This window comes from Dipodomys merriami, unplaced genomic scaffold, assembly GCF_024711535.1.
Source record: "Dipodomys merriami isolate MVZ:Mamm:240054 unplaced genomic scaffold, mDipMer1.0.p SCAF_19, whole genome shotgun sequence".
NCBI lineage: Eukaryota > Metazoa > Chordata > Mammalia > Rodentia > Heteromyidae > Dipodomys > Dipodomys merriami.
The window spans coordinates 11,678,044-11,701,669 of record NW_027203270.1 but is presented as its reverse complement, the minus strand read 5'-3'; the positions used below and the strand labels follow the sequence as shown (position 1 = coordinate 11,701,669).

Here is a 23,626-nt window from a genome sequence, read left to right as displayed (position 1 = left end):
CTTATTTTGTTTTTGTGGTACTGGAAATTCATTCTTGCTCTGGGTTAGACCCATGCTTTACCATACCGCCTTGAGAGGTAGAGTCGGCCTTGTGGGGTTCTTTTCTTTGCTGCCATCTAGTGGTTGAATGATTTGAAATCTCTTAGTGATAGGTAAATAAAATACTGAAAGATTTCTTCTGAGTTTTTTTTTTTTTTGTCGGTCGTGGGGCCTGAACTGTGGGCCTGGGCGCTATCCCTCAGCTCTTCAGCTGTAGACTAGCGCTCTACCACTTGAGCCTCAGCCCACTTCCGGGTTTCTCTGCTTATGTGGTGCTGAGGAATCGAACCCAGGGCCTCATGTGTGCAAGGCAAGCACTCTACCACTGAGCCACCTTCCCAGCCCCTCTTCTGAGTTTTATTATGTGTGTATTTGATATATCAAAATTTTGTCTTAGTTAATAAGAATATAGAAATAGATAATAAATGATCTCAACCATGGTATTTTTGAAGTAATATGATTTTATGTTCTCTCTGTCCTGGTTTATCACACTTTAAAATTTTCAAGAGTCTTGACTTTTTAAATCTTCATTGTTTCTTACATTTCTTTGCATTGAAGTTACCATGACTTGTTTAAAAACCAAATCCTATTTATGTCCCCTGTCCAACTTAAAATAAGTTTGCGTTGTAATTAGAAGTTACTCTTGAGATAAAGACGAAACCCAGATAGAGGTACCAGGTCATGCAGAGCCTTTCACTCACCTACCACTTCTTCCAAATAGAGCATCTCATTTTTGCCTGTGCTGGTCATAATAACCTTTCTTTCAGTCTTTCTCTATTATATATTCCCTCACATCTTCCTTGGTACTTGGCTAGAATCTGCTCCCTCTCCACAGAGTAATTCCTGCTGAGTATGAGCTGTTACCTCTACCCTAAGGAAACTTCCCAGATTGGGCCACGTTTTCCTCATAAAGGCTTTCATAGGAACATCTTAGTTTATTTACAGTTTTATGCTTTATTTTATTGATATTTGTTTTCCTTGTAGGACTACATACTTCTGGAGGGTAGAAGTCATCATTTTTGATTGCTTAGATATTTGGTGTTTGGCAAATTCTATTGGGTTATGAACGAATGAATATTACATGTTAGAATATAGGCTAATAATTTTGAATTATAGGTATACTGGATGAAGGCTTATATTAGTTACACTGGAGAGCTGTCTGTAGCTAACAAAATAATATACAGGTAAAACTTACTATATGTTCTTTTTTTCTGTTTTATACTGGGAAAAGAGCTGTATAGGATAATTATGCTATTCTCATCCAACAAGTATATTCTGCTTCTTTGATAACAATCATGTGTAATAGTCAAAACTTCTAAGGCCCAAACTAGAATTTTCTTGTTTAGCCAGTAGAATGTTACTCAAAAAAGTTACTGAATTGGTATAGTGGTGCATGCCTGTACCCAGACTCAAAAGACTTAGGCAAGAAGATATCAAGTTCACTGTCACGGGGCTGGGAAGGTGGCTCAGTGGTAAAGTGCTTGCCTTGCATGCTTGAGGCCCTGGGTTTGATTCCTCGGTACCCATAAGCAAAAAAAAAAAAAAGCCGGAAGTGGTGCTGTCGCTCAAGTGTAGAGCGCTAGCCTTGAGCTGAAGAGCTGAGGGGCAGCGCCTAGGCTCAGAGTTCAGGCTCATGACTAGACCCAAAAAAACCCAAAAAAACAAAAAACAAGTTCACTGTCACCCAGGGCTACAAAACAGACACAAACAATAGACTCCTTATGTTACTGATTTTTTTTTTTTTTTTATAGCACTGGAGATCAAACTCAGGGCATTTTGCATGCTAGGCTTGCACTCAGCACTAACTTGTATACCTAGCCTTTGATATAATTTCTTAATTCAAAGGTTGAGTCTATTTTTGTTTTGTTTTAATTAGCAGGCTTCCTGGATATTACTTAAAGAGCAAATAAAGATATGAATTAAGAGGTTCTAACAAAAAATATTTGAGGGCTGGGAAGGTGGCTCAGTGGTAGAGCGCTTGCTTTGCATGCCTGAGGCCCTGGGTTTGATTCCTAAGCACCACATAAGCAGAAAAAAAAGCCGGAAGTGGTGCTGTGGCTCAAGTGGTAGAGTGCTAGCCTTGAGCTGAAGAGCTGAGGGACAGTGCCCAGGCGCAGAGTTCAGGCCCCATGACCAGACACCCCCCCCCCAAAAAAAAAAAAACTGAATTTTTTTTGTTTTATTTCATTCTAGTACTGAGGCTTGAACTCAGGGCCTGTCTCCTAGCTTTTTCACTCAAGGCTAGCACTCTACCCCTTGAGCCATGCCTCCATTTCCACATTTTTGATGGCTAATTGGAAATAGCAGTGTCACAGACTTTTCTGCCTGGGCTGGCTTCTGAGTAGCTAGGATTAGAGATGTGGATCACCTGGCACCTGCCTCCATCTTATTTATTTATTTATTTATTTATTTATTTATTTATTTATTTATTTATTTATTTATTTATTTATTTATGTCATGGGGCTTGAACTCTGGGCTTGGGTGCTGTCCTTGGGCTCTTCAGCTCAAGGCGAGCACTCACAGCGTCATTTCTGGTTTTCTCATGGTTAGTTGGAGATGAGAGTCTCATGGACTTTCCTGCCTGGGCTGGCTTTGACCCTCGATCCTCAGATCTCAGCCTCCTACAAGGACTACGGGTGTGAGCCACCGGCACCCTGCATCTTACTTATTTATTTATTTTATTTAATTTACTTATTTATTTTTTTTGGGTCCGGTCGTGGGGCCTGAACTCTGGGCCTGGGCACTGTCCCTCGACTCTTCAGCTCAAGGCTAGCACTCTACCACTTGAGCCACAGCGCCACTTCCCGCTTTTTTCTTTTTGCTTATGTGGTGCTGAAGAATTGAACCCAAGGCCTCAGGCATGCAAGGCAAGCGCTCTACCACTGAGCCACCTTCCCAGCCCTTATTTATTTTTTAAAAATAAAGTCTCATGGACTTTTAGCCGGGTTGGGCCAAATCACAATCATATTTCTGCCTCTAGAGTCTTTGGAATTACAGGTGTGAGCCACCACATCTGATTAAAATCATTCTTTTAAGAAATACAATCGAGTGGCTTCTAATATATTTACAAATTGGAACTACTGCAACTAATTTTAAAATATTTTCATCACCCCTAAAAGAAATTTAGTAGTGGTTAGGAATTGGTCTCTATTTTTCTTCCTTCATAATTCTGTAAGTTGATTATTTTTAAATTTTAAATTGAGGTTTGGTTTTTCTTTTGTAGAATCCAAGAAAACAGGGTCCTGAAACTCAAGGCAGTACAGCAGAACTAATTACAGGGCTTGTACAGCTGGTCCCTCAATCACACATGCCAGAGGTTGCTCAGGAAGCAATGGAGGTAAGGGGAAATTAATTTTAGACTCTTAAAGGAAAAGGTTCAACTGTTTCTTCCCTTTCTCTCTTCCAACTTTTCTCCTTCTCTCCTTGAGTAGAGTATACCTCCTTGAATATATCTTTTTCAAAATCTGATAGAATGAACAAATGGAGATAAGATAATTTTGGTTATAGTAATTCAGTTGAGTACTCTGCAACAATGAAGAGTGAGTTACTATAGAAAAAAAAAGAGTGAGTTACTGGTAAATCCAAAACATGTATAAAATCTTACATAATGTTGAGTGAAACTTGCCACACACACACACACACATACACTCACACACACACACACAAAGCATGTTTTATGGTTTCCTTTATATAAGATTTACTAATAGGCAAAATAATCTGTGGTGATAGAGGGCAGAACAGTAGCTCCTCTTGTAAAGAGTTGACAGGGAGGTGAAGCAACAAAAGCTTATGGATATTGTTAACATTAATTTGGGTGATAATGGAGTCCATAGACTAATGGAAATTCATTCATGTAAAATCTTAAGACTTGCTATGTATGAACTGTACAGTTAAGGATATGTTTTTGAAATGTTTGCAAAAATATTTCAGTTAACTGGGCATCAGTGACTCATGCCTGTAATCCTAGCTACTCTGGAGGCTGAGATCTGAGATCTGTGATTTGAAGCCAGCCTAAGCAGGAAAGTTTTTGAGACTCTTATCTCCTGTTAATCAGCAAAAAGCTAAATGTGGAGTTGTGGCTCAAGTGATAGAGTGCTGGGGCTGGGAAGGTGGCTCAGTGGTAGAGCGCTTGCCTTGCCTGAGGCCCTGGGTTCAATTCCTCAGCACCACATAAGCAAAAAGAAAAAATCCGGAAGTGGCGCTGTGGCTCAAGTGGTAGAGCTCTAGCTGAGGGACAGTGGCCAGGCCCAGAGTTCAGGCTCCACAACCGGACCCTCCCCACCCAAAAAAAAAATCAAGTGATAGAGTGCCAGCCTTGAACAAAAATGCTGAGACAACACCCAGGCCCTGAGTTCAAGCCTTAGGAACAGCGCGTGCGCGCGCGCGCGCGCGCGCGCACGCACACACACACACACACACACACACACACACACACACTCTTTAGCATTTATTGTATAGTTACTACCTATATTTGTATATAGTGCCATTGGTTCTTTAAATTGGTGCATTACTTGCATTTTTTTTTTTTTTTGGTTGTTCATGGGGCTTGAACTCTGGGCTTGGGTGTTGTCCTTCAGCTCTTCAGCTCAAGGTGAGTGCTCTACCGCTTGAGCCACAGCACCACTTCTGGTTTTCTAGTGTTTTATTGGAGATAAGAGTCTCATGGACTATGCTGTCCGGGCTGGCTTTGAACTGTGATCCTTAGATCTCAGCCTTCTGAGTAGCTAGGATTACAGGCGTGAGCTACTGGTGCCTGACTAATTGTGTTATTTTTTTGCCTTGTGGACACAATTGAAATGCTTAAGCTACATAATGTAAAATGCTCACTTGTCACATTTTTTTGGGGGGGGGGAAGAAAAATCATTTAAAGTTGGGAGAAGGGCAAGCAAAACAGACTGCTGCTTCTCTCTCTCTCTCTCTCTTTTTTTTTTTTTGAGTCAGTCATGGGGTCTCAACTCTGGGCCTGGGCACCAGCCATAGCACCACTTCAGGCCTTTCTGTTTATGTGGTGCTGAGGAATCATGCATGCAAGGCGAGCACTCTACCATTGAGCCACCTTCCCAGCCCCCAGACTGCATTTTATAATAGACTGATAGGGGAAACTTCATTCACTAGTAAAAAAGACATGACAGAGTTGTATTTCAACTTAGTGGGCTATTACACATCCATTAAAATCATGCATGGTGTCAAACACCTGTAATCCCAACACGTAGGAGGATAAAAAGGGTTCAAGGCTAGTCTGGCCTATCTAGTGCTAGACCAGCGTTGGCTTTATAGTGAGACCTTACCTCCAAAACCTAAAAGTACTTAGTGGATCAACTATTCAGCAATAGGAGAAAATATTTATGAGATGTCAAAAGAGTATAGTATTTTTTTTTCTTTTTTGGGTGCTGGTCCTGGGGCTTGAACTCAGGGTCTGGGTGCTATCCCTGAGCTTCTTTTGCTCAAGGCCAGCACTTTATCATTTGATCCCCACAGCGCCAATTCTGGCTTTTTCTAAGTAGTTTATTGGAGATAATTTGTACAGGCTGGCTTTAAATTGTGATCTTCAGATCTCAGCTTCCTGAGTAGCTTGGATTATAAGCACGAGCCACCCAGTACCCAGCTGAGTATATTATGTTTATAGCTTTCTTAACATATGTAGTCATTGTAGAACAGTATTTTGGTTAACAAGGGATGACAGTATAATGGTTAGCCCATAAGATTGTATCACCTAGTGACATCAGAGCGCTCTGGGTTTATGTTGTATATTCTGTGATGTGGTCACAACAATATAATCACCAAATGTGCTACACATTGCTCAGAATGTTTCCTTGCCTTGCAACATTTGACTATATGTAGATAATTTAAAAAGAGAAGGATATGAGAAGGAAAAGGCTATCACATTTTCTTTTATATTAAAAAATATAGAGAGAAATGTGTCACATAAAAATACTTAGGTGCCACAACATTGTACCAAGTTTTTGCATAATAGATCTAAAAGTAATGCATATCTTAAGTAATTACCATCCTAACTGTAATTACCTTGAAATGATATAAATCTGATCTTTATATAATTTATAACTTTTAAAGTTACAAAGTGTCAAAGTTGGATGCTTTTCCTAATATGAGTCAGGTTATGCGATTGCATAGCTATTTGCAGTTCATGGAGTTTTTGTTGTTTTTTTTGTTTTTGTTTTGTTTTTTGGTGCTGGTCTTGGGTTTGAATGCAGGGACTGGGCGCTGAACCTGAGCCTTTTTGCTCAAGGCTAGTGCTCTACCACTTGAGTCACAGCTCCACTTCTGACTTTTTCGGTGGCTAATTGGAGGTAAGAGTCTCATGGACTTGCCTGCCTGCCTGGCTTTGCACTACAATCTTCAGATCTCAGCCTCCTTTGTAGATAGGATTATAGATGTGAGCTACTGGTATCTGGTTAATGGTTTAAATTTTATATAGTAAAAATTTACATAAATAGTTATCTATATCTATAAAGTGAGTTATTCCTGTTGTACTTGAGATGCACAGTTTGATTTGCTTGCCATTTTCAATTTCAAAAAATATTTTTTGTCACAAAATATTGTGCCAAGACAGTTTATTTCCAGTCATATCTTTTGTGGGATGTGCTAATTTTGGGGAGACCTCCCTTCTTATTTGGGAATGAAACTACTTTGTTAAGACAGTTCTTATGGGGCTGAGAATGTGGCTTACTGGTAGAGTGCTTGCCTAGCATGCATGAAGCCCTGGGTTTGTTTCTTCGATACTACATAAACAGAAAAAGCTGGATGTGGCACTGTGGCTCAAGTAGTAAAGTGCTATCCTAGAGCAAAAGAAGCTCCAGCAGTCCTCAGGCCCTGAGTTCAAGCCCCAGGATTGGCCAAAAAAAAAAAAAAAAAAAGGATAGTTCTCTGAATTCATTTAACTTTACATGTACATCTACAGAAAGAATGATAGGAGCAAAGTGATAACATGCTATGTATGTTAGTCCCTAGAGATTTATATTTCAGGGTTATTCTCAAAAGTTTTGTTTTTACTGTATATCAAGGCTCCAATCACATGAATAAATGTGTTAACATTTGGAAAATAAATGCATTTTTTCCCCAAAAAAACTTCAAGTTCTTTTTCTCTTTTTACAATTCAGGCTTTGCTGGTTCTTCATCAGTTAGACAGCATTGATTTGTGGAATCCTGATGCACCTGTAGAAACATTTTGGGAGATTAGGTATATGTTCTTTTAATTTTAAAACTCAATTCTTAATCTTTAAATATTAAATTTATAGTATTTATTATCATAAAACTGTAGTATAACTGTAGAGTTTTTATAATTTTGTATTTTATTTCATTTGGGATTATTATTTTTAACTAAAATCATTACAGCAATGTAGAAAATAAAATTTTAAAGTGCTAAATTTTATCACCCAGGCATAAGTACTATTATTTGGTATATTATCTTGTATTTCTTGTTTCTATGCAGTGACATGTGTGTGTGTGTGTGTGTGTGTGTGTGTGTGTGTGTGTGTGTGTGTACACACACACATATATAAAAGACATATATATGTGTATATACACACATATATGTATATATAAACAGATACACATATATACATATGTACACACACATAGTGCCAAACTTGAAGCTTGAAATTTGGGCCTGGGTACTATCTTTTGCTCAAGGTTAATACTTTGTCACTTTGGCTTTTTTTGCTAGTTTTACAAACTGGCTGACTTTGAACTGTGATTCTCAGATCTCAGCTGAGTAGCCAGGATTATAGGCATGAGCACTAGTGCCTGGCTTATAGTTATATTTTAAATAGATTTTTATAGTTATATGGCTATCATATTAACATTTTACAACTTTTTTTTTTTTTGTCGGTCGTGGGGCTTGAACTCTGGGCTGGGGCACTGTCACTGTGCTCTTCAGCTCAAGGTGAGTGCTCTACTGCTTGAGCCACAGCACCATTTCTGGTTTTCTAGTGGTTTATTGGAGATAGGAGTCTCACGGACTTTCCTGCCCCAGCTGGCTTTGAACCGTGGTCCTCAGATCTCAGCCTCTTGAGTAGCTAGGATTACAGGTGTGAGCCACCTGCGCCAGGCCCTGTGAGACTCTTATCTCCAATTAACCACCAGAAAGCAGGAAGTGGCGTAGTGGCTCAAGTGGTAGAGGGCTAGCTTTGAGCTGAAGAGCTGTGGGATAGCACCCAGGCCCAGAGTTCAAGAACCACGACCAACCAAAAGAAAAAAAAATTTGGAGAATAGGGGGTTTATAAGTACTTTTAAATATAGCCTGTGCACTTATTTCCTTTGATTATAGTTCTGATAATTATTTCTCTAAAGCAAACCCTACAATGGAAACTTAAGTTTCTCTAAATTTATATCCATAGTAACAGCATACCATTCTTATATATGATTATATCTATTAGGTTATTTATTGATAATTCTGGTAACAATGAACTTTGCTATTACAGTTCACAAATGCTATTTTACATCTGCAAGAAATTAACTAGCCATCAAATGCTTAGTAGTACAGAAATTCTCAAGTGGTTACGGGAAATTTTGATCTGCAGGAATAAATTTCTTCTTAAAAACAAGGTATGCTTTTATTTTACCATCCATTGTGTTTACTTGTAGATTTATAGGTACATTCTAGTTACCACAAATGAGAGAAATCATTCAACTTATGTTTCTTTGGGTCTGGCTTACTTTGCTTAATTTCATTTTTTTCCAAGTGCTTCCATTTCTTTATAAATGGTACGATATCATTCTTTCTGATGGATGAGTAGAAATTCATTGTGTACATATACCACAGGTGGGAAAATACATTGGGGCATGATAAATTATACAGGTCTTTAGGCAGTCACACAGAGTAAAACCAAAGGAGGGATATTCTTAGGAGAGGATCACAAAGGCTCAATAGCTATGTGCATCTGATCACATAAAATATTTATTGAAATGAACTACAGGAAATGGAATGGAAATGAGGGTTTTTTTCCTCTTTGCTGTTTTTGTTTTCTTTTCCTTTTGTCTTGTTTGTTCCTTTTATCTGTCTTTGGGGGAAGGTAAGAGGGTCACAGAAATAAATGGTGGGGTAAGGGGTGAGCAAATGTAGCAGTGATACATGGATGAGGATTGGAGGGAAAAACTGGGAGAGAGTGAGGGAATGGGTGATATTGTTCAAAAAGAAATGTACTATTTGTCTGACTTATGTAATCCCTCTGTACATCACCTTTACATTGAAGAAATTAAAATGATGTAGGCAGAATGAAAAATTTTAAATAGAAAGAAAATGTTTATAAGTCAAATTAGGTTGTAATTCAACTCCCCCTATACTGTCTTAATGAAAATAAATGACATTGAAACAATTATTCTAAGGCTTTGGCCTTAAAACTGATAATGATGAATTCTGATTGGCGTAAGCAGGACTCTGTGAAGATCTAGGAAGGATGGAGCCTGTTATAACCACAGTAGGCCGAGAAGCACATTTTGTCATTATTTCATCTATACATAACCCTTGACTGTTATAGCTAGCCACATCTTGGAAATATGTATCAAAAGCTAAAAGGAAGAATTGGTTTTTTTTGGTTTGTTTGTTTTCTTTTTTGGTTGGTCATGGGGTTTGAACTCGGGGCCTGGATACTGTCCCTGAGCTCTTTTGTTCAAGTCTAGTGCTGTAACACTTTGAGCCACAGCTCCACTCTTGGTTTTTGGTAGTCAGTTGGAGATGAGAGTCTCATGAACTTTCTTTCCTGCTCAGGCTGGCTTTGAACCTTGATCCTCAGATCTCAATCTCTTGAATAGTTAGGATTATAGGCATGAGCAACCAGGGCATGACTCAAAGAAAAGGTTTTTGATCTAAGTCTGTTTATATTCCTTCCATAAAAGGCTTATCTTTTGAAAAGATCAGAAATCATGTTATTTTAGTTGAAATGAAATTCTTCATCCTGAACTTTTGAAACATGGTGAAGGTGTAGGGAATAGAAGAGCCTTGCATTTCTTTTAACATACAGTTTCTCTAACCAGTTTTTAAAATTTTCTGTTAAGATGTATACTAGGATACTTGATATGAGCTTTTACTTAGGTTTAGAGTCACAGCTGTGAGAAATCTTAAATGTATCAAATATATTGACTTCTCAGTACTATGCATTTTGTTAACTCTTCTGTTCAAAAAAGTTATTGTGGATGTAGTTCATTCATACCTGTGTTTAGAGGAGACTGAGTTTATCCCAAAGATAGGAAAGAGATTAGACTGCAGAATTTTGTGTTCTTATCTAAGAACCTAATCCAGTCTCTCCTGTGACATAGTTGGCATGTAAATTTATCTCAAAAGACTCAACTTGCAGATATCCTGACAGGGGGACAGGATAAAATTTTTCAGGTAAAAAAATCTTGATCACTTGTCATTGGCTGAGAATACATTATAGTTTTCATACAGTATATTTATAGTATTCATATTTTACTTGGGTCCATATCAGATTTTATTTTCATTTCTAGAATTGTTTTTGCTGATATGGAGAGTAGGAAACAGACAAGTTTGAGAAACACTGAGCAAACAATGTCTTAGTGCTTCATGAGTTTTTTCTGAATGTTTCTTAGGTTTGGCATAGAGATTGACAGGAGAGGTTCTCAGTAGTTCTTTTTTCCCCTATTAATTAATTAATTTTTATTGTAAAGATGATATAGAGAGGAGTTACAGTTACATAAGTCAGGTAACGAGAACATTTTTTTTAATGGTGTCATCTTTTCATTTTCTCCTGGTTTTTCCCTTCTCAACCCCTCCCCAACAAATTTATATAGTTCATTTTCAACAATGTATAGAATCACTGCTGCATTTGTTCACCCTTTGTCTTACCATTTCTGTGCTTTCCCTTAAACTTACATACAAGACAAAAGGTACAGAAATCAAAAACAGACATGATAAGTTAAACAGGACTCTATAAACATTTACACAGTGAGACCAAAGGAAAATACTCCAAGGAGATATTCACAAAGACTCCAATAGCTACTTGCATATGATCACATAAAATATGTTTATCGAAATGAACTCCAAGAAATGTGAACAAGAATTTTTTTTGCTTTTCTGCTCTTTTTTTCTCCCTTTTTTTTTTTTTAATTTCTGCTTTTGATTGCTTGGTAGTTTTAAATATAAAGACAACTCAGATAAAGTATGTATCCCTCCTCCCTTTATTATCACTGCTTCAGTAGAATTTATTCTTTTCTTTTTCTAGCAGGCAGATAGAAGTTCCTGTCACTTTCTTTTCCTTTATGGAGTAGGATGTGATGGTCCTCCTAGTGGAAATACCACTCAGATGTCCATGGATCACGAAGAATTACTGCGTACCTATACTCCTGGAGCATCTTTGCGGAAGGGAAAAGGAAATTCTTCTGTGGTAAGAAGCCAGTTTTTTGTTTTTCCTGTATCATCATCTGTCTGTCTGTCTGTCTGTCTCAGTGGACTTGGTAAATATCAACTAATTAATATATCATAGTAGTTAAAGACTTGTTAGATTTTAATTACATTGGTGTCCTTTATGCTACCTTAGGCAGCTTCTTAAGAGCTCCATGCTAGTTTCTTAGATTTCTTTTTTTGTTGAATTTACAGACTTGAAGAGTTACTCATTTTGCTTGCTCATGGTTGGTACACTATCACTTGAACATAGCCTTCAGCTCAGCTTTTCACTAGTTTAGTCTTTTCTGCTCTGGTTGTCTTTGAACCTGCAGTCCCCCAGATCTCAGCTTTCTGAGTAGGATTAAAGGTGTGAGCTACTGGTATCCAGCTCAATTTCTGAGCACTGGTTCACTTAGAGTCCAAGCTACTCAGGAGGCTGAGATCTGAGAATCTCAGTTTGGAGCTGGCCCAGGCAGACAAAGCTGAGAGATTCTTATCTCTAAATTACCACCAAAAAGCCAAGCAGGAGCCTAAATAAAATAAGTAAAATAAAATAAAGTAGCTGGGTGAGGTGAAGCATGCCTGTAATCCCAGAACCTAGAACTGAGGGAGGTTGAGGCAAGATGATTGGAACTTTAAGGCCAATGTGAGCTACATACTGAGACCTTGTTGGGTCAGTCAATTAGTAGAGAGAGAGAGACAGAGAGAGACAGAGAGAATAAGGATATTGATAATTCTTACCCCAGAGTTTTGTAAGGACTAAATTAGATCAGATGAAAATAGCACTTGATTATTTGACACTGTAACTGGTAACTATAATTATTATAAGACCGCATAAGAAAGACCATTTATACCCAGAAGTTGAAAAGCTTATCAACTAACAAGGGTTTATTTTTACTGAGATTAAAACAAAATATTTTGGCACCAATAGCTTATGTTTGTACTCGTAGTAATTCAGGAGGCTGAAATCTAAGGATGGAGGTTTGAAACCTATGAGACTGTCTCCAGTTAGGCACCAAAAGTTAGAAGTGGAGCTGTGGCTCAAGTGGTAGAGTGCTAGCCTTGAGCTAAAAAGCGCAGAGACAATGTGCAGGCCCTAAGTTTAAGCCCTAGGACTAGTGCACACACCAAAAATGACTTGTTTTTACTGAATGTGGTGGATGTGTGGTCCCCCAATTTTTATTTCTTTTTTTTTTTTTGGGTCCGGTTGTGGGGCCTGAACTCTGGGCCTGGGCGCTGTCCCTCAGCTCTTCAGCTCAAGGCTAGCGCTCTACCACTTGAGCCACAGCACCACTTCCGGCTTTTTTCTTTTTGCTTATGTGGTGCTGAGGAATCGAACCCAGGGCGTCAGGCATGCAAGGCAAGCGCTCTACCACTGAGCCACCTTCCCAGCCCCCAATTTTTATTTCTGTATATAATTTCTTTTAAATTTAAATCATGTATGAGTAGAAGTATCAGATTACAATAGAAGAGGTTGTTTTCCAGACATAAATTTTTTTCTATGCTTAATTTTTAAAGTGGTCTTCTTCTTCTTCTTTTTTTTTTGGGGGGGGTCAGTTGTGGGCCTGGGTGCTGTCCCTCAGCTCTTCAGCTGAAGGCTAGCGCTCTACCACTTGAGCCACAGCGCCACTTCCGTTTTTTTCTGCTTATGTGGTGCTGAGAAATCGAATCCAGGGCCTCATGCATGTAAGAAAAGCACTCTACCACTGAGCCACCTTCCCAGCCCAAAGTGCTCTTCTTTTCAAGGTAGAAAACCCAGGCTGAATAGTAATATTATCTGCTTCACTTAAAAAATTTGCATTTGTTTGTAAATGAGTTTCTGCATTTCGTGTTTGGGGAATGTATAGTTCAGCATAGAATATATCTTCTAATGTAATATTTAGTTTTTATTTGTACTCTTTCACCTAGTGCTGCAATGTATTTATTTTATTTCTTCCTTCTAGCAAATACATCTGTTACATCTTCCTTTGACATTTCTAATTGACTTGAGAAATGTAGTACATTTTTTGCTGTAATAGATTTATGCTTGTGCTAGATGTAATTTGCCTTTCTAAAATCTAGAATAGGATATTTCCTATTTGACTTAAAATTCAGTGAACAGTAGGATTATGTTATATTGGTTTAAATAATCTCAAGTAGATAATTTTTTTTTTTTGGTGCCAGTCCTGGGGCTTGAACTCAGGATATACTGATTGCTGTCCCTGAGCTTTTGTGCTCAAAGCTAGCACTCTACCACTTGAGCCACAGTTCCACTTTCCGCTTTTGTGGTAGTTATTGGTGATAAGAGACTCATGGATTTTCCTGCCCCCACTGGCTTTGAACTATAATCCTCAGATGTCAGCCTCTTGAGTAGCTAGGAGCCATTAGCACAAGGCTAGAATAAATGTGTTTTGTTTTTTTTGGGGGGGAGGGTCCGTCATGGAGCCTGGGCACTGTCTCTCAGCTCTTCAGCTCAAGGCTAGTGCTCTACTACTTGAGTCACAGTGCCACTTCCGGTTTTATTGGAGATAAGAGTCTCACGGACTTTCCTGCCTGGGCTGGCTTTGAACAGTGATCTCAGATCTCAGCCTCCTGAGTAGGCAGGATTACAGGCATGAGCCACAGGTGCCTGGCTTAGCAGAAGCTTTTTATCATCAATACATGGTTCTGAGTGCAGTACCTTCTACAGATTGCAAAAGGAGCTCCTGGCGCTCTCTCCCTCTCTCTCCCTCTCTCTCCCTCTCTCTCCCTCTCTCTCCCTCTCTCTCCCGCTCTCTCCCTCTCTCTCTCTCTCTCTCTCTCTCTCTCTCTCTCTCTCTCTCTCTCTCTCTGACTGTGTGTGTGTGTGTGCGTGTGCGCATGCGTGTGCAGTGCAGTCTGGGTAATTTCTGTCCCTGAGCTTTTTATCGTAAGGCTTGAATTCTATCACTTGAGCTCAATGCTACTTTGGCTTTTGCAGTTAATTGAAGATGATACAAAAAACTTTCCTGCCTGGCTTTGAGTCTTGATCCTCAGATCTCAGCCTCCTGAATAGCTAGGATTACAGATGTGAATCATCAGTGCCTGACTAAAATATGATTGGAAAAAAAAATCTTAAAATTAAAGAGGAAAGTTCTTATGAGTTTTGTCTGCTGGTGTGTATGGTGCATTGTTTACTGTATTGTTACCTTTTGTAAATGAAATCACTTAAGTTTCCTCTCACTTCTGACTCCCAGGATAGTACAGCAGGGTGCAGTGGGACCCCACCAATATGCCGACAAGCCCAGACCAAGCTAGAAGTAGCCCTGTACATGTTTCTGTGGAGCCCTGACACTGAAGCTGTTCTGGTTGCCATGTCCTGTTTCCGCCACCTCTGTGAGGAAGCAGATATTCGATGTGGGGTGGATGAAGTATCAGTGCACAATTTTTTGCCCAACTATAACACATTCATGGAATTTGCCTCTGTCAGCAACATGATGTCAACAGGTAAATGTGTATTTTGGGAGTTGGGGGCCAGACCTGGGACCTGAACTCAGGGCCTGGGCACTGTCCCTGAGCTTCTTTTGCTCAAGGCTAGTGCTCTACCATTTGAGCCACAGCACCACTTCCAGCCTTTTTTGTTCCTATGTGGTACTAGTAATCAAACCCAGGGCTGCATGCATGCCTAAGGCAAGCACTCTACCACGAAGCCACATTCCCAGCCCAATGTATATGATTTTTTTTGGTGGGGGGGGGGTTGAACTCTGGGCTTGGGTGCTGTCCCTGCGCTCTTCAGCTCAAGGAGAGCGTTCTACCACTTGAGCCACAGTGCCACTTCTGGTTTTCTAGTGGTTTATTAGAGATAAGAGTCTCACGGACTTTCCTGCGTGGGCTGACTTTGAACCACAGTCCTCAGATCTCAGCCTCCTGAGTAGCTAGGATTACAGGCGTGAACCACTGGCGCCCGGCATTGTATATGATTTTTAAAAACAAATTCAGCCTGATTTGAATTACATGACATCTGTTTTAAAAATATGAGTGTATTTGTAAATACATTTTGTTAATTTACAGAGATAGTGCAAATGATTTACTTAATCCTTTGCTGAACAAAGGAGGATAAAAATCAATAGCATTTGAAATAAAATTATTAGTTGCCTGGATTTTTTTAATGTGCCATATATTTGATAAATTATTGGCAGTGTAGATTACTTTCAGATGATCTAAATTACTGTTCCTGAATTTTATACACATTAGTAAATATTTTGAGTAAATCATAGGTGGGAGAATACTATGGACACTGTCTAGTTTAAGATAAGTATCTGTGCTATGAGGTTAGTGAAGAGAAGTGTTCAGTTTTATTATCTGAAGCATTCATTTCATTCTTCTTATTGTGCCTTTGGGGTGAGACTTGTCAGGTTCTCCTTTGAGAAGTAGAGCTCTTAATGCTCTAATTTGATTTGTCCTTGTTTTTGCTTAGGAAGAGCAGCACTTCAGAAAAGAGTGATGGCATTGCTAAGGCGCATTGAGCATCCCACGGCAGGAAACACTGAGGTAGGCCCTCAGTGTTCATTCTGGATTCCATTCTCAGTTTGAGAAGCCTCTCTTAGCTGTGTGATCAGGAATAGCATTTGAAGTAAATCTGAAATATGTGCCTATGAGATGTGGGATATTAAACCTGAAATCTAGCAAATTGCTGATTGGTTTTTAGCTTTTGGCTTATATTTGTTTTCAAGTGACAATTGCCTTCACATTTTAGGCTTGGGAAGATACACATGCAAAATGGGAACAAGCTACAAAACTAATTCTTAACTATCCAAAAGCCAAAATGGAAGATGGCCAGGTCAGTCTGTAAAGTTGATTTTTGTCCATTAATAGATATGCCATTTCACTGAAATAGTCTTTTGTAAATCACTCATAGTATACTAAATATATAGTTGTCGTAGACTAATTTTAATTAATTAAAATTAAATATAGTTAAAGTGAGTTTCTCAGTTATCCAGTAGCCAAGTTTATTGCACTTATTTTCCTATATTAGTTCTTATGTTAGTTACTAGTTAGTTAATACTGGATAATACTTTTAGAGAACATTAATTCCTTTACTCTTTTTTCATTTTGTTGGTACTGGGATTTGAACTCAGGACCCTGTACTGGTAGCTAGTTATACTCCTTGAGACATGCCTTCAGCCATTTTTACTTTAGCTGTATTTCAGATAGGATTTATTGAGGTGTGCTAGTCTTAGATTATGATCCTCCTACCTGTGTCTCCTGAGTAACTGGATCATAGGCATGTGCCACTACTCTGCCCTACCCCTTTGTCCTCTTTCATGCTTCTTTTCTCTTCATCAAGGTATTTTACAGAATTTTTAGAAAAGTGACAAAAGTAAAGAAAAATAAAGATGAAACAATTCGTTTTGCTATTTTGTTAGATATTCTGATTAAGATCTAGTAGGCAGGAGATTGAAACCCTCATATATTAAATGAAATTTAAAAGTTTAAACATTTTTTCAACCATTATCATATAGTTCATCAGCTATTAACAATTATCATTTATTACCTCATTGGTATTTTTATATTTTTTATTTCTATGCCTACATTGTATACCTATATTAGGTGTTTAAAAGAAGCTGGTTGTTTCCCTTGCTTGCTTGCTTGCTTGCTTGTTCTCTCTCTCTCTCTCTCTCTCTCTCTCTCTCTCTCTCTCTCTCTCTCTCTCTCTCTCTCTCTCTTTCTCTCTCTCTCTTCTTTCATCTTGGAGCTTGGGTGCTATCCCTGGGCTACTTTGTGCTCAATGCCAGCACTATACTTCTTGAGCCATAGCGCCACTTCCAGGTTTTCTGAGTAGTTTATTGAAGATAACAGTCCCATTGTCTTTCCTGCCTGGGCTGGCTTCGAACCACAATCCTCAGATCTTCACTTCCTGAGTAGCTAGGATTACAGGCATGAGCCACCAGTGCCTGGTCCCATTGCTTTCTTTCTGTCATGGTTAATTAGAACAAGGAAAACATGTGAGTTTTTTTTTTTTTCTGTTTTGCTTTGTTTTTGTTTTGTTTTGAACTTTGGGCCTGGGCACTGTCCCTGAGCTCTTCAGCTCAAGGCATGTACTCTATCACTTGAGGCACAGTGCCACTTCTGGTTTCTGGAGGTTAATTGGAGATAAGAGTCTTACAGACTTTCCTGCCTAGTCTGGCTTTGAACTGCAATCTTAGTTCTCAGTCTCTTGAGCTGCTAGGATTACAGGCATGAGCCACTAGTGCCCAGCTAACATTGTGGTTTTTTTTTTTTTTTTTGGGTTCGGTTGTGGGGCCTGAACTCTGGGCCTGGGCGCTGTCCCTCAGCTCTTCAGCTCGAGGCTAGCGCTCTACCACTTGAGTCAGAACGCCACTTCCAGCTTTTCTTTTTGCTTATGTGGTGCTGAGGAATCGAACCCAGGCCTCAGGCATGCAAGGCAAGTGCTCTACCACTGAGCCACCTTCCCAGCCCCACATTGTGGTTTTTATAAAGTAAAATTATGTACCTAATGTTATTCAAAGAGAATATATAACTTCAGAATGAAAGGTTTTGGGGATGAGTAACTATGTAATATAAAATGTGCATGCCATACAATTCTTTCACTTCAAGTGTCTAATTGTATGACTTTTTAATGTATTCAAGGAATTATGTAATTATCATACAGTCAGTTTTAGAATAGCCAATTTTATCATCTTGGAGAAAACCTCAAACCCTCATGCCTTTTAGTTATTTCTGCTGTCTCCTCCCTACCCCCATTTTCCTATCTCTGTAACCCAATCCTCTAGCCTTAGGAGAACACTAATTTTACATTCTGTCTCTCTTTCCTATTCTAGCCATTTCCTATAAATGGAATTTTAAATTACTGTGGTCTATTTCTCACATAAAATAATGTTTTCAAGGTTCATCTATGTAAATCAAAATGTTTATAAAGACTTGATATTCTGAGTTGATTTTTATTAATCTAGCTGTGACAAAATATGTCAAGGATTCCTTAAAATGTATATAGTAATTAGAAATTTTTCTTTTGAAAATGTATAAAAGCAATGTAATTTTGTATTAGAATAAATGTTCAAGAGTAATTTGTCAGGTTTTGTTCAACTTATCTTGAATTCATGCTTCCTACAAAAATTTTGTGTTTAGGCTACTGAAAGCCTTCACAAGACCATTGTTAAGAGACGGATGTCTCATGTGAGTGGAGGAGGATCCATAGATTTGTCTGATACAGATTCCCTACAGGAATGGATCAACATGACTGGCTTCCTTTGTGCCCTTGGGGGAGTATGCCTACAGCAGAGAAGTAATTCTGGGCTGGCAACCTATAGCCCACCCATGGGCCCCGTCAGTGAACGTAAAGGGTCCATGATTTCAGTGATGTCCTCAGATGGAAACACAGATACACCTGTCAGCAAATTTATGGACCGTCTATTATCCTTAATGGTGTGTAACCATGAGAAGGTGGGACTTCAAATACGGACCAATGTTAAGGATCTGGTGGGTCTAGAATTGAGTCCTGCACTCTATCCAATGCTGTTTAACAAACTGAAGAATACCATCAGCAAATTTTTTGATTCCCAAGGACAGGTAATATGTTCTCAGCTTTATTTTTTCCCCTTCTTATGAAAAGGATAGCATGTTTGAATTAATGAAGCCTTTTTCTTTCAGGTTATTTAAATTAGTTACTGGCATGAATATTTCCCTATCATTTTAAAAAAATAGTAAAAAAATACATAAAGAAGAGTCATTTAATGTATGGATCAGCTTGTTTTTTAGTAACTCTGACATGTGAGTGTACCTGGTGTTATGAATGTCTTGGTATGAATAAGAGTGCCTGTTTATATCTCTGAGTATATATCAGTGTGTGTATGTGGGGGAAGGGCATGCATGTGCATGTGTATTTCTGTATAGTAGTTAGGCCAGTTAGTTTCATCTCTCTACCTCCTGAATTCTGAGCGTTGATGGAAGATCACTAATATATTTTGTTCTTTTGTAGGTTTTATTGACTGACACCAATACTCAATTTGTAGAGCAAACCATAGCTATAATGAAGAACTTACTAGATAATCATACTGAAGGCAGCTCTGAACATTTGGGACAAGCTAGCATTGAAACAATGATGTTAAATCTGGTCAGGTAAGCATTCTGTTACTGGAATGGACTGGAAACATTTTAAGAGGTAAGAAAAACCTCCTAGGTATTGATAGTGGTAATTATTGATGAACTTGGTATCCTTTTCTTTATTGTATCCAAAATAGGATGTAATAATCAGATAACCATAAGTTGTATGTAGTCTTATTTAAATAAGATTTGACTCTTATGTCTAAAGTTACATTAAGTCATTTTAGTTAGAGATTAAAGAATTTAGAATATGTCTTTTTTGTCTATATATGATAATGTTTTTTGTATATCTGATAATGTCTTTTGTTTGTTTTTATGCTTAAATAGATATGTTCGTGTTCTTGGGAACCTGGTCCATGCAATTCAGATAAAAACCAAACTCTGTCAGTTAGTTGAAGTAATGATGGCAAGGAGGGATGATCTCTCATTCTGTCAAGAGATGAAATTTAGGTGAGTTCTAAAAGAACAAACTAGGTCCTTGTCAATATTATGTTAAATGGAATACAGAAAAATAGTAGGTGTGCAGTTATTAAGCAGAGAAGGAGCATTTTACATCTTGGGTTTGTTTTGTTTTTTTCTGAATATCTTCTCAAATTTCCCAAAAGTTTGCACTCATGGAAACCCTACTTTTTTTCTAAAATTGTGCCATACTAGCAGTAAGAATCTTATTCTGTTTGCAAATTGGTACCACAGCAAAGTGCTAATGTGGAGGAACAGTTTTTAAGCTGTACTTGTTTTATGCCCTTTTATAGTAATATCCCTTTTATAAAGTTGTCATGACACCTGGGTTATTTGGCTAGCAATTTGCACTATTAAAAAATCTTGACAGGGGGCTGTGAAGGTGGCTCAGTGGTAGAGCGCTTGCCTTGCATGCATGAGGCCCTGGGTTCGATTCCTCAGCACCACATAAGCAGAAAAAAAAGTCGGAAGTGGTGCTGTGGCTCAAGTGGTAGAGCGCTAGCCTTGAGCTGAAGAGCTGAGGGACAGTGCCCAGGCCCATGACTGGACCCCCCCCCCCAAAAAAAAAAAAATCTTGTCAGAGTTAGGGGCAGTGGTGGCTCATACCTGTAATCTTAGCTAATCAGGAGACTGAGATCTGAGGATTGTGGTTTGAAGCTAGCCCAGGCAAAAAAGTCCATGAGACTCTTATCTCCAATTAACTACCAGAAAACTGGAAGTGGTGCTGTGGCTCAAAGTGGTAGAGACCTAGCCTTGAGCGGAAAAAACTCAGAGATAGCAACAACAATTAAAATTTGATGGGGCCGGGCTGGGAAGGTGGCTCAGTGGTAGAGCGCTTGCCTTGCATGCATGAGGCCCTGGGTTCGATTCCCCAGCACCACATAAGCAAAAAGAAAAAAAGCCGGAAGTGGCACTGTGGCTCAAGTGGTAGAGCACTAGCCTTGAGCTGAAGAGCTGAGGGATAGCGCCCAGGCCCAGAGTTCAGGCCCCAAGACCGGACCAAAAAAAAAAAAAAAAAAAAAAATTGATGAGGCCTGGTATCAGTGCCTTAAGCCTGTAATCCTGGCTAGTCAGGAAGATAAGATCTGAGGATTGCAGTTCAGAATCATACAAGGCAGAAAAGCTTGTGAGACTCCCCTGTAACTAATAAAAACTACCCAAAATCTGGAAGTGGAGCTGTGGCTGAAGTGGTAGAATGCTAGCCTAGAAGAAATAAACAAAAGCTCAAGGACTGCACCCAGGTCCTGAGTTCAAGCCCTAGGACCAGCATATGCACACACAAATCTTGATGGGTATGGTAGTACATCCTCCACCACATTTGTCAGAGGATCAAGGGTTTTAGGTCAGCCTGAGCAACAGCCCAGGGTACATGAATAGATCCTATGGATGTACATGCATACGTACATACATAAATTTATTTTGCGGGGGCAATATGAGGTTTGAACTCAGGATTTTATACTTGCTAGGTAGTTTCTTTACTACTTGAGCCACACCTCCATTGCTCTGGTTATTTTTGAGCTAGGGTCTCTTACCCAGGTTAACCATTTTACCCAGGCCCACCGTCTTCCCATTTTATGCTTCCTGATGTAGCTGGGATGATGGGCTTGATTACCACCTCCTGCATTTTTTTTTGTTGTTGTTGTTGGTTGTGGGGCTTGAACTCTGGGCTTGGGCACTGTCCCTGTGTTCTTCAGCTCAAGGTGAGCGCTCTACCACTTGAGCCACAGGACCACTTCCGGTTTTCTAGTGGTTTATTGGAGATAAGAGTCTCACGGGCTTTCCTGCCCGGGCTGGCTTTGAACTGTGATCCTCAGATCTCAGCCTCCTGAGTAGCTAGGATTACAGGTGTGAGCCACCAGCACCCGGCTTTCCTGCATTTTTTTGAGATGTGGGGTTTCACTACCTTTTGCACAGGCTGTCTCTGAACCACAATAATCTAGAATAGCTAGATTATAAGCATGAGTCACTGGTACCCAGCTTAAATTTTTAAAAAATTATTATTATTAAGGAGTTGTACAAAGGGGTTACAATTCCACAAGTCAGGTAATGAATACAGTGCTTCTTGGACAGTGTCACACCTTCCTTTGCTTTTCCCAGTTTCCCTGACTTGTCCCTGGCCCATGTGTAAAGGGATGTATGTGATTTTTTTTTTCTTAATGTGTGTGCTATTTACTTTGTTTTCACTATCCTTTAGGAATAAGATGGTAGAATATTTGACAGATTGGGTTATGGGAACCTCAAACCAGGCAGCAGATGACGATGTGAAATGTCTTACAAGGTAAAAAATAAAGATAATAACTTTTAAGTATTAGCTGGCTTTAGTCTAAGTCTTTAAACTCTTTATTATAGCTATTACACATATGCTGTATTTAAGCTATTTTTTGTGCCAAGCTTTTGCATTTGAAATATACAGATGTATTAATCTTTATTATTACCTTTAAAAAATACCTGAAAGCCTTAAAACAAATGTGAAAATTTTACATTTTCACATTGTCAACTTAGGAAAAGTTGTTGACAGTTGCTTGGAAAGATGATATATAAGGCCTAAAGTATTTACTTAGAAATTACTTTAGGGCTGGGAAGTTGGATCAGTGGTAGAGCGCTTGCCTTGCATGCCTGAGGCCCTGGGTTCGATTCCTTAGCACCACATAAGCAAAAAGGAAAAAAGCCGGAAGTGGCACTGTGGCTCAGGTGGTAGAGCGCTAGCCTTGATTGAAGAGCTGAGGGACAGAGCTAAGGCCCAGAGTTCAGACCCCATGACTGGACACCCCTCCCCCCCCCCAAAAAAAAAAAGAAATTACTTTAGATAGATAAAAAGTGTTGAGCCTTTTCTAAGAGTAAGTATTAATATGTCAATACTAGAAAATGATTAAGTACTGTGAATTACATAATAAAGCATTTGCTTTTTTTTTTTTTTGGGGTCTGGCCTAGTTTGACAGCACATACTTTTTCTTTTTTTGGTCGGTCGTGGGGCTTGAACTCTGGGCCTAGGCGCTGCCCCTCAGCTCTTCAGCTCAAGGCGAGCGCTCTACCACTTGAGCTACAACACCACTTCCGGTTTTCTGGTGGTTTTATTGGAGATAGGAGTCTCACAGTCTTTCCTGCCCGGGCTGGCTTTGAACCGTGATCCTCAGATCTCAGCCTCCTGAGTAGCTAGGATTACAGGCATGAGCCACCAGTGCCCGGCTCAGCACATACTTTTGATTGGTTGCTTATTTATTTAATTACTTAGTTTATTGTGGTGCTGTGGATTGAACTCAAGGCTCATAAAGGCTAATAAATAGGCCCTCTTTTCACTGAGCTTACATCTCCATCACTATACTTCCTGATTAAAGGTCATCATTATGCCAAGATTAATTTGCAGATAGTTATTATCATATTCTCTCCAATTTGAAATGTGTGGGCTGGGAAGGTGGCTTGTGGTGGAGTGCTTGTCTAGCATGCATGAAGCCCTGGGTTTGATTCCTCAGTACCATATAAACAGAAAAAGCCAGAAGTGGTGCTGTGGCTCAAGTAGTAGAATACTAGTCTTGAGCAAAAGAAGCTCAGGGATGGTGCCTAGGCCCTGAGTTCAAGCCCCAGTACTGGCAAAAAAAAAAAAAAAAAAAAGACAATTTGAGATATGTTTTTTGTTCTGAACTCTGCATATTTACTCAGAATACTTTGATTGTGCTAATCATTTGTTTAATGAAGTAGTTAATTTCTAAA

General features: G+C 39.1%; 1 protein-coding gene across 13 annotated transcripts in view; it reads left to right on the top strand.

Annotated features, from left to right (window-relative positions):
* Positions 1-23,626, top strand: part of Nf1 (neurofibromin 1) — a 244,947-nt gene that overhangs the window by 91,558 nt on the left and 129,763 nt on the right. For 10 of the 13 annotated variants that reach the window (XR_011373054.1, XM_070027269.1, XM_070027261.1 and 7 more), the window contains 11 exons: positions 3,263-3,376; positions 7,158-7,237; positions 8,481-8,604; positions 11,238-11,399; positions 14,593-14,842; positions 15,813-15,886; positions 16,092-16,175; positions 18,485-18,925; positions 19,335-19,474; positions 19,787-19,909; positions 22,113-22,196. Coding sequence is in view for 12 of the 13 variants with exons in the window: in XM_070027269.1 (XP_069883370.1) it covers positions 3,263-3,376; positions 7,158-7,237; positions 8,481-8,604; positions 11,238-11,399; positions 14,593-14,842; positions 15,813-15,886; positions 16,092-16,175; positions 18,485-18,925; positions 19,335-19,474; positions 19,787-19,909; positions 22,113-22,196 (1,676 nt within the window). In the remaining variant the exon portion in view is untranslated. Of the gene's footprint in view, positions 1-3,262; positions 3,377-7,157; positions 7,254-8,480; positions 8,605-11,237; positions 11,400-14,592; positions 14,843-15,812; positions 15,887-16,091; positions 16,176-18,484; positions 18,926-19,334; positions 19,475-19,786; positions 19,910-22,112; positions 22,197-23,626 lie in introns of those variants that run through there. The other 3 variants (XM_070027260.1, XM_070027267.1, XM_070027271.1) reach the window with 3 other exon arrangements.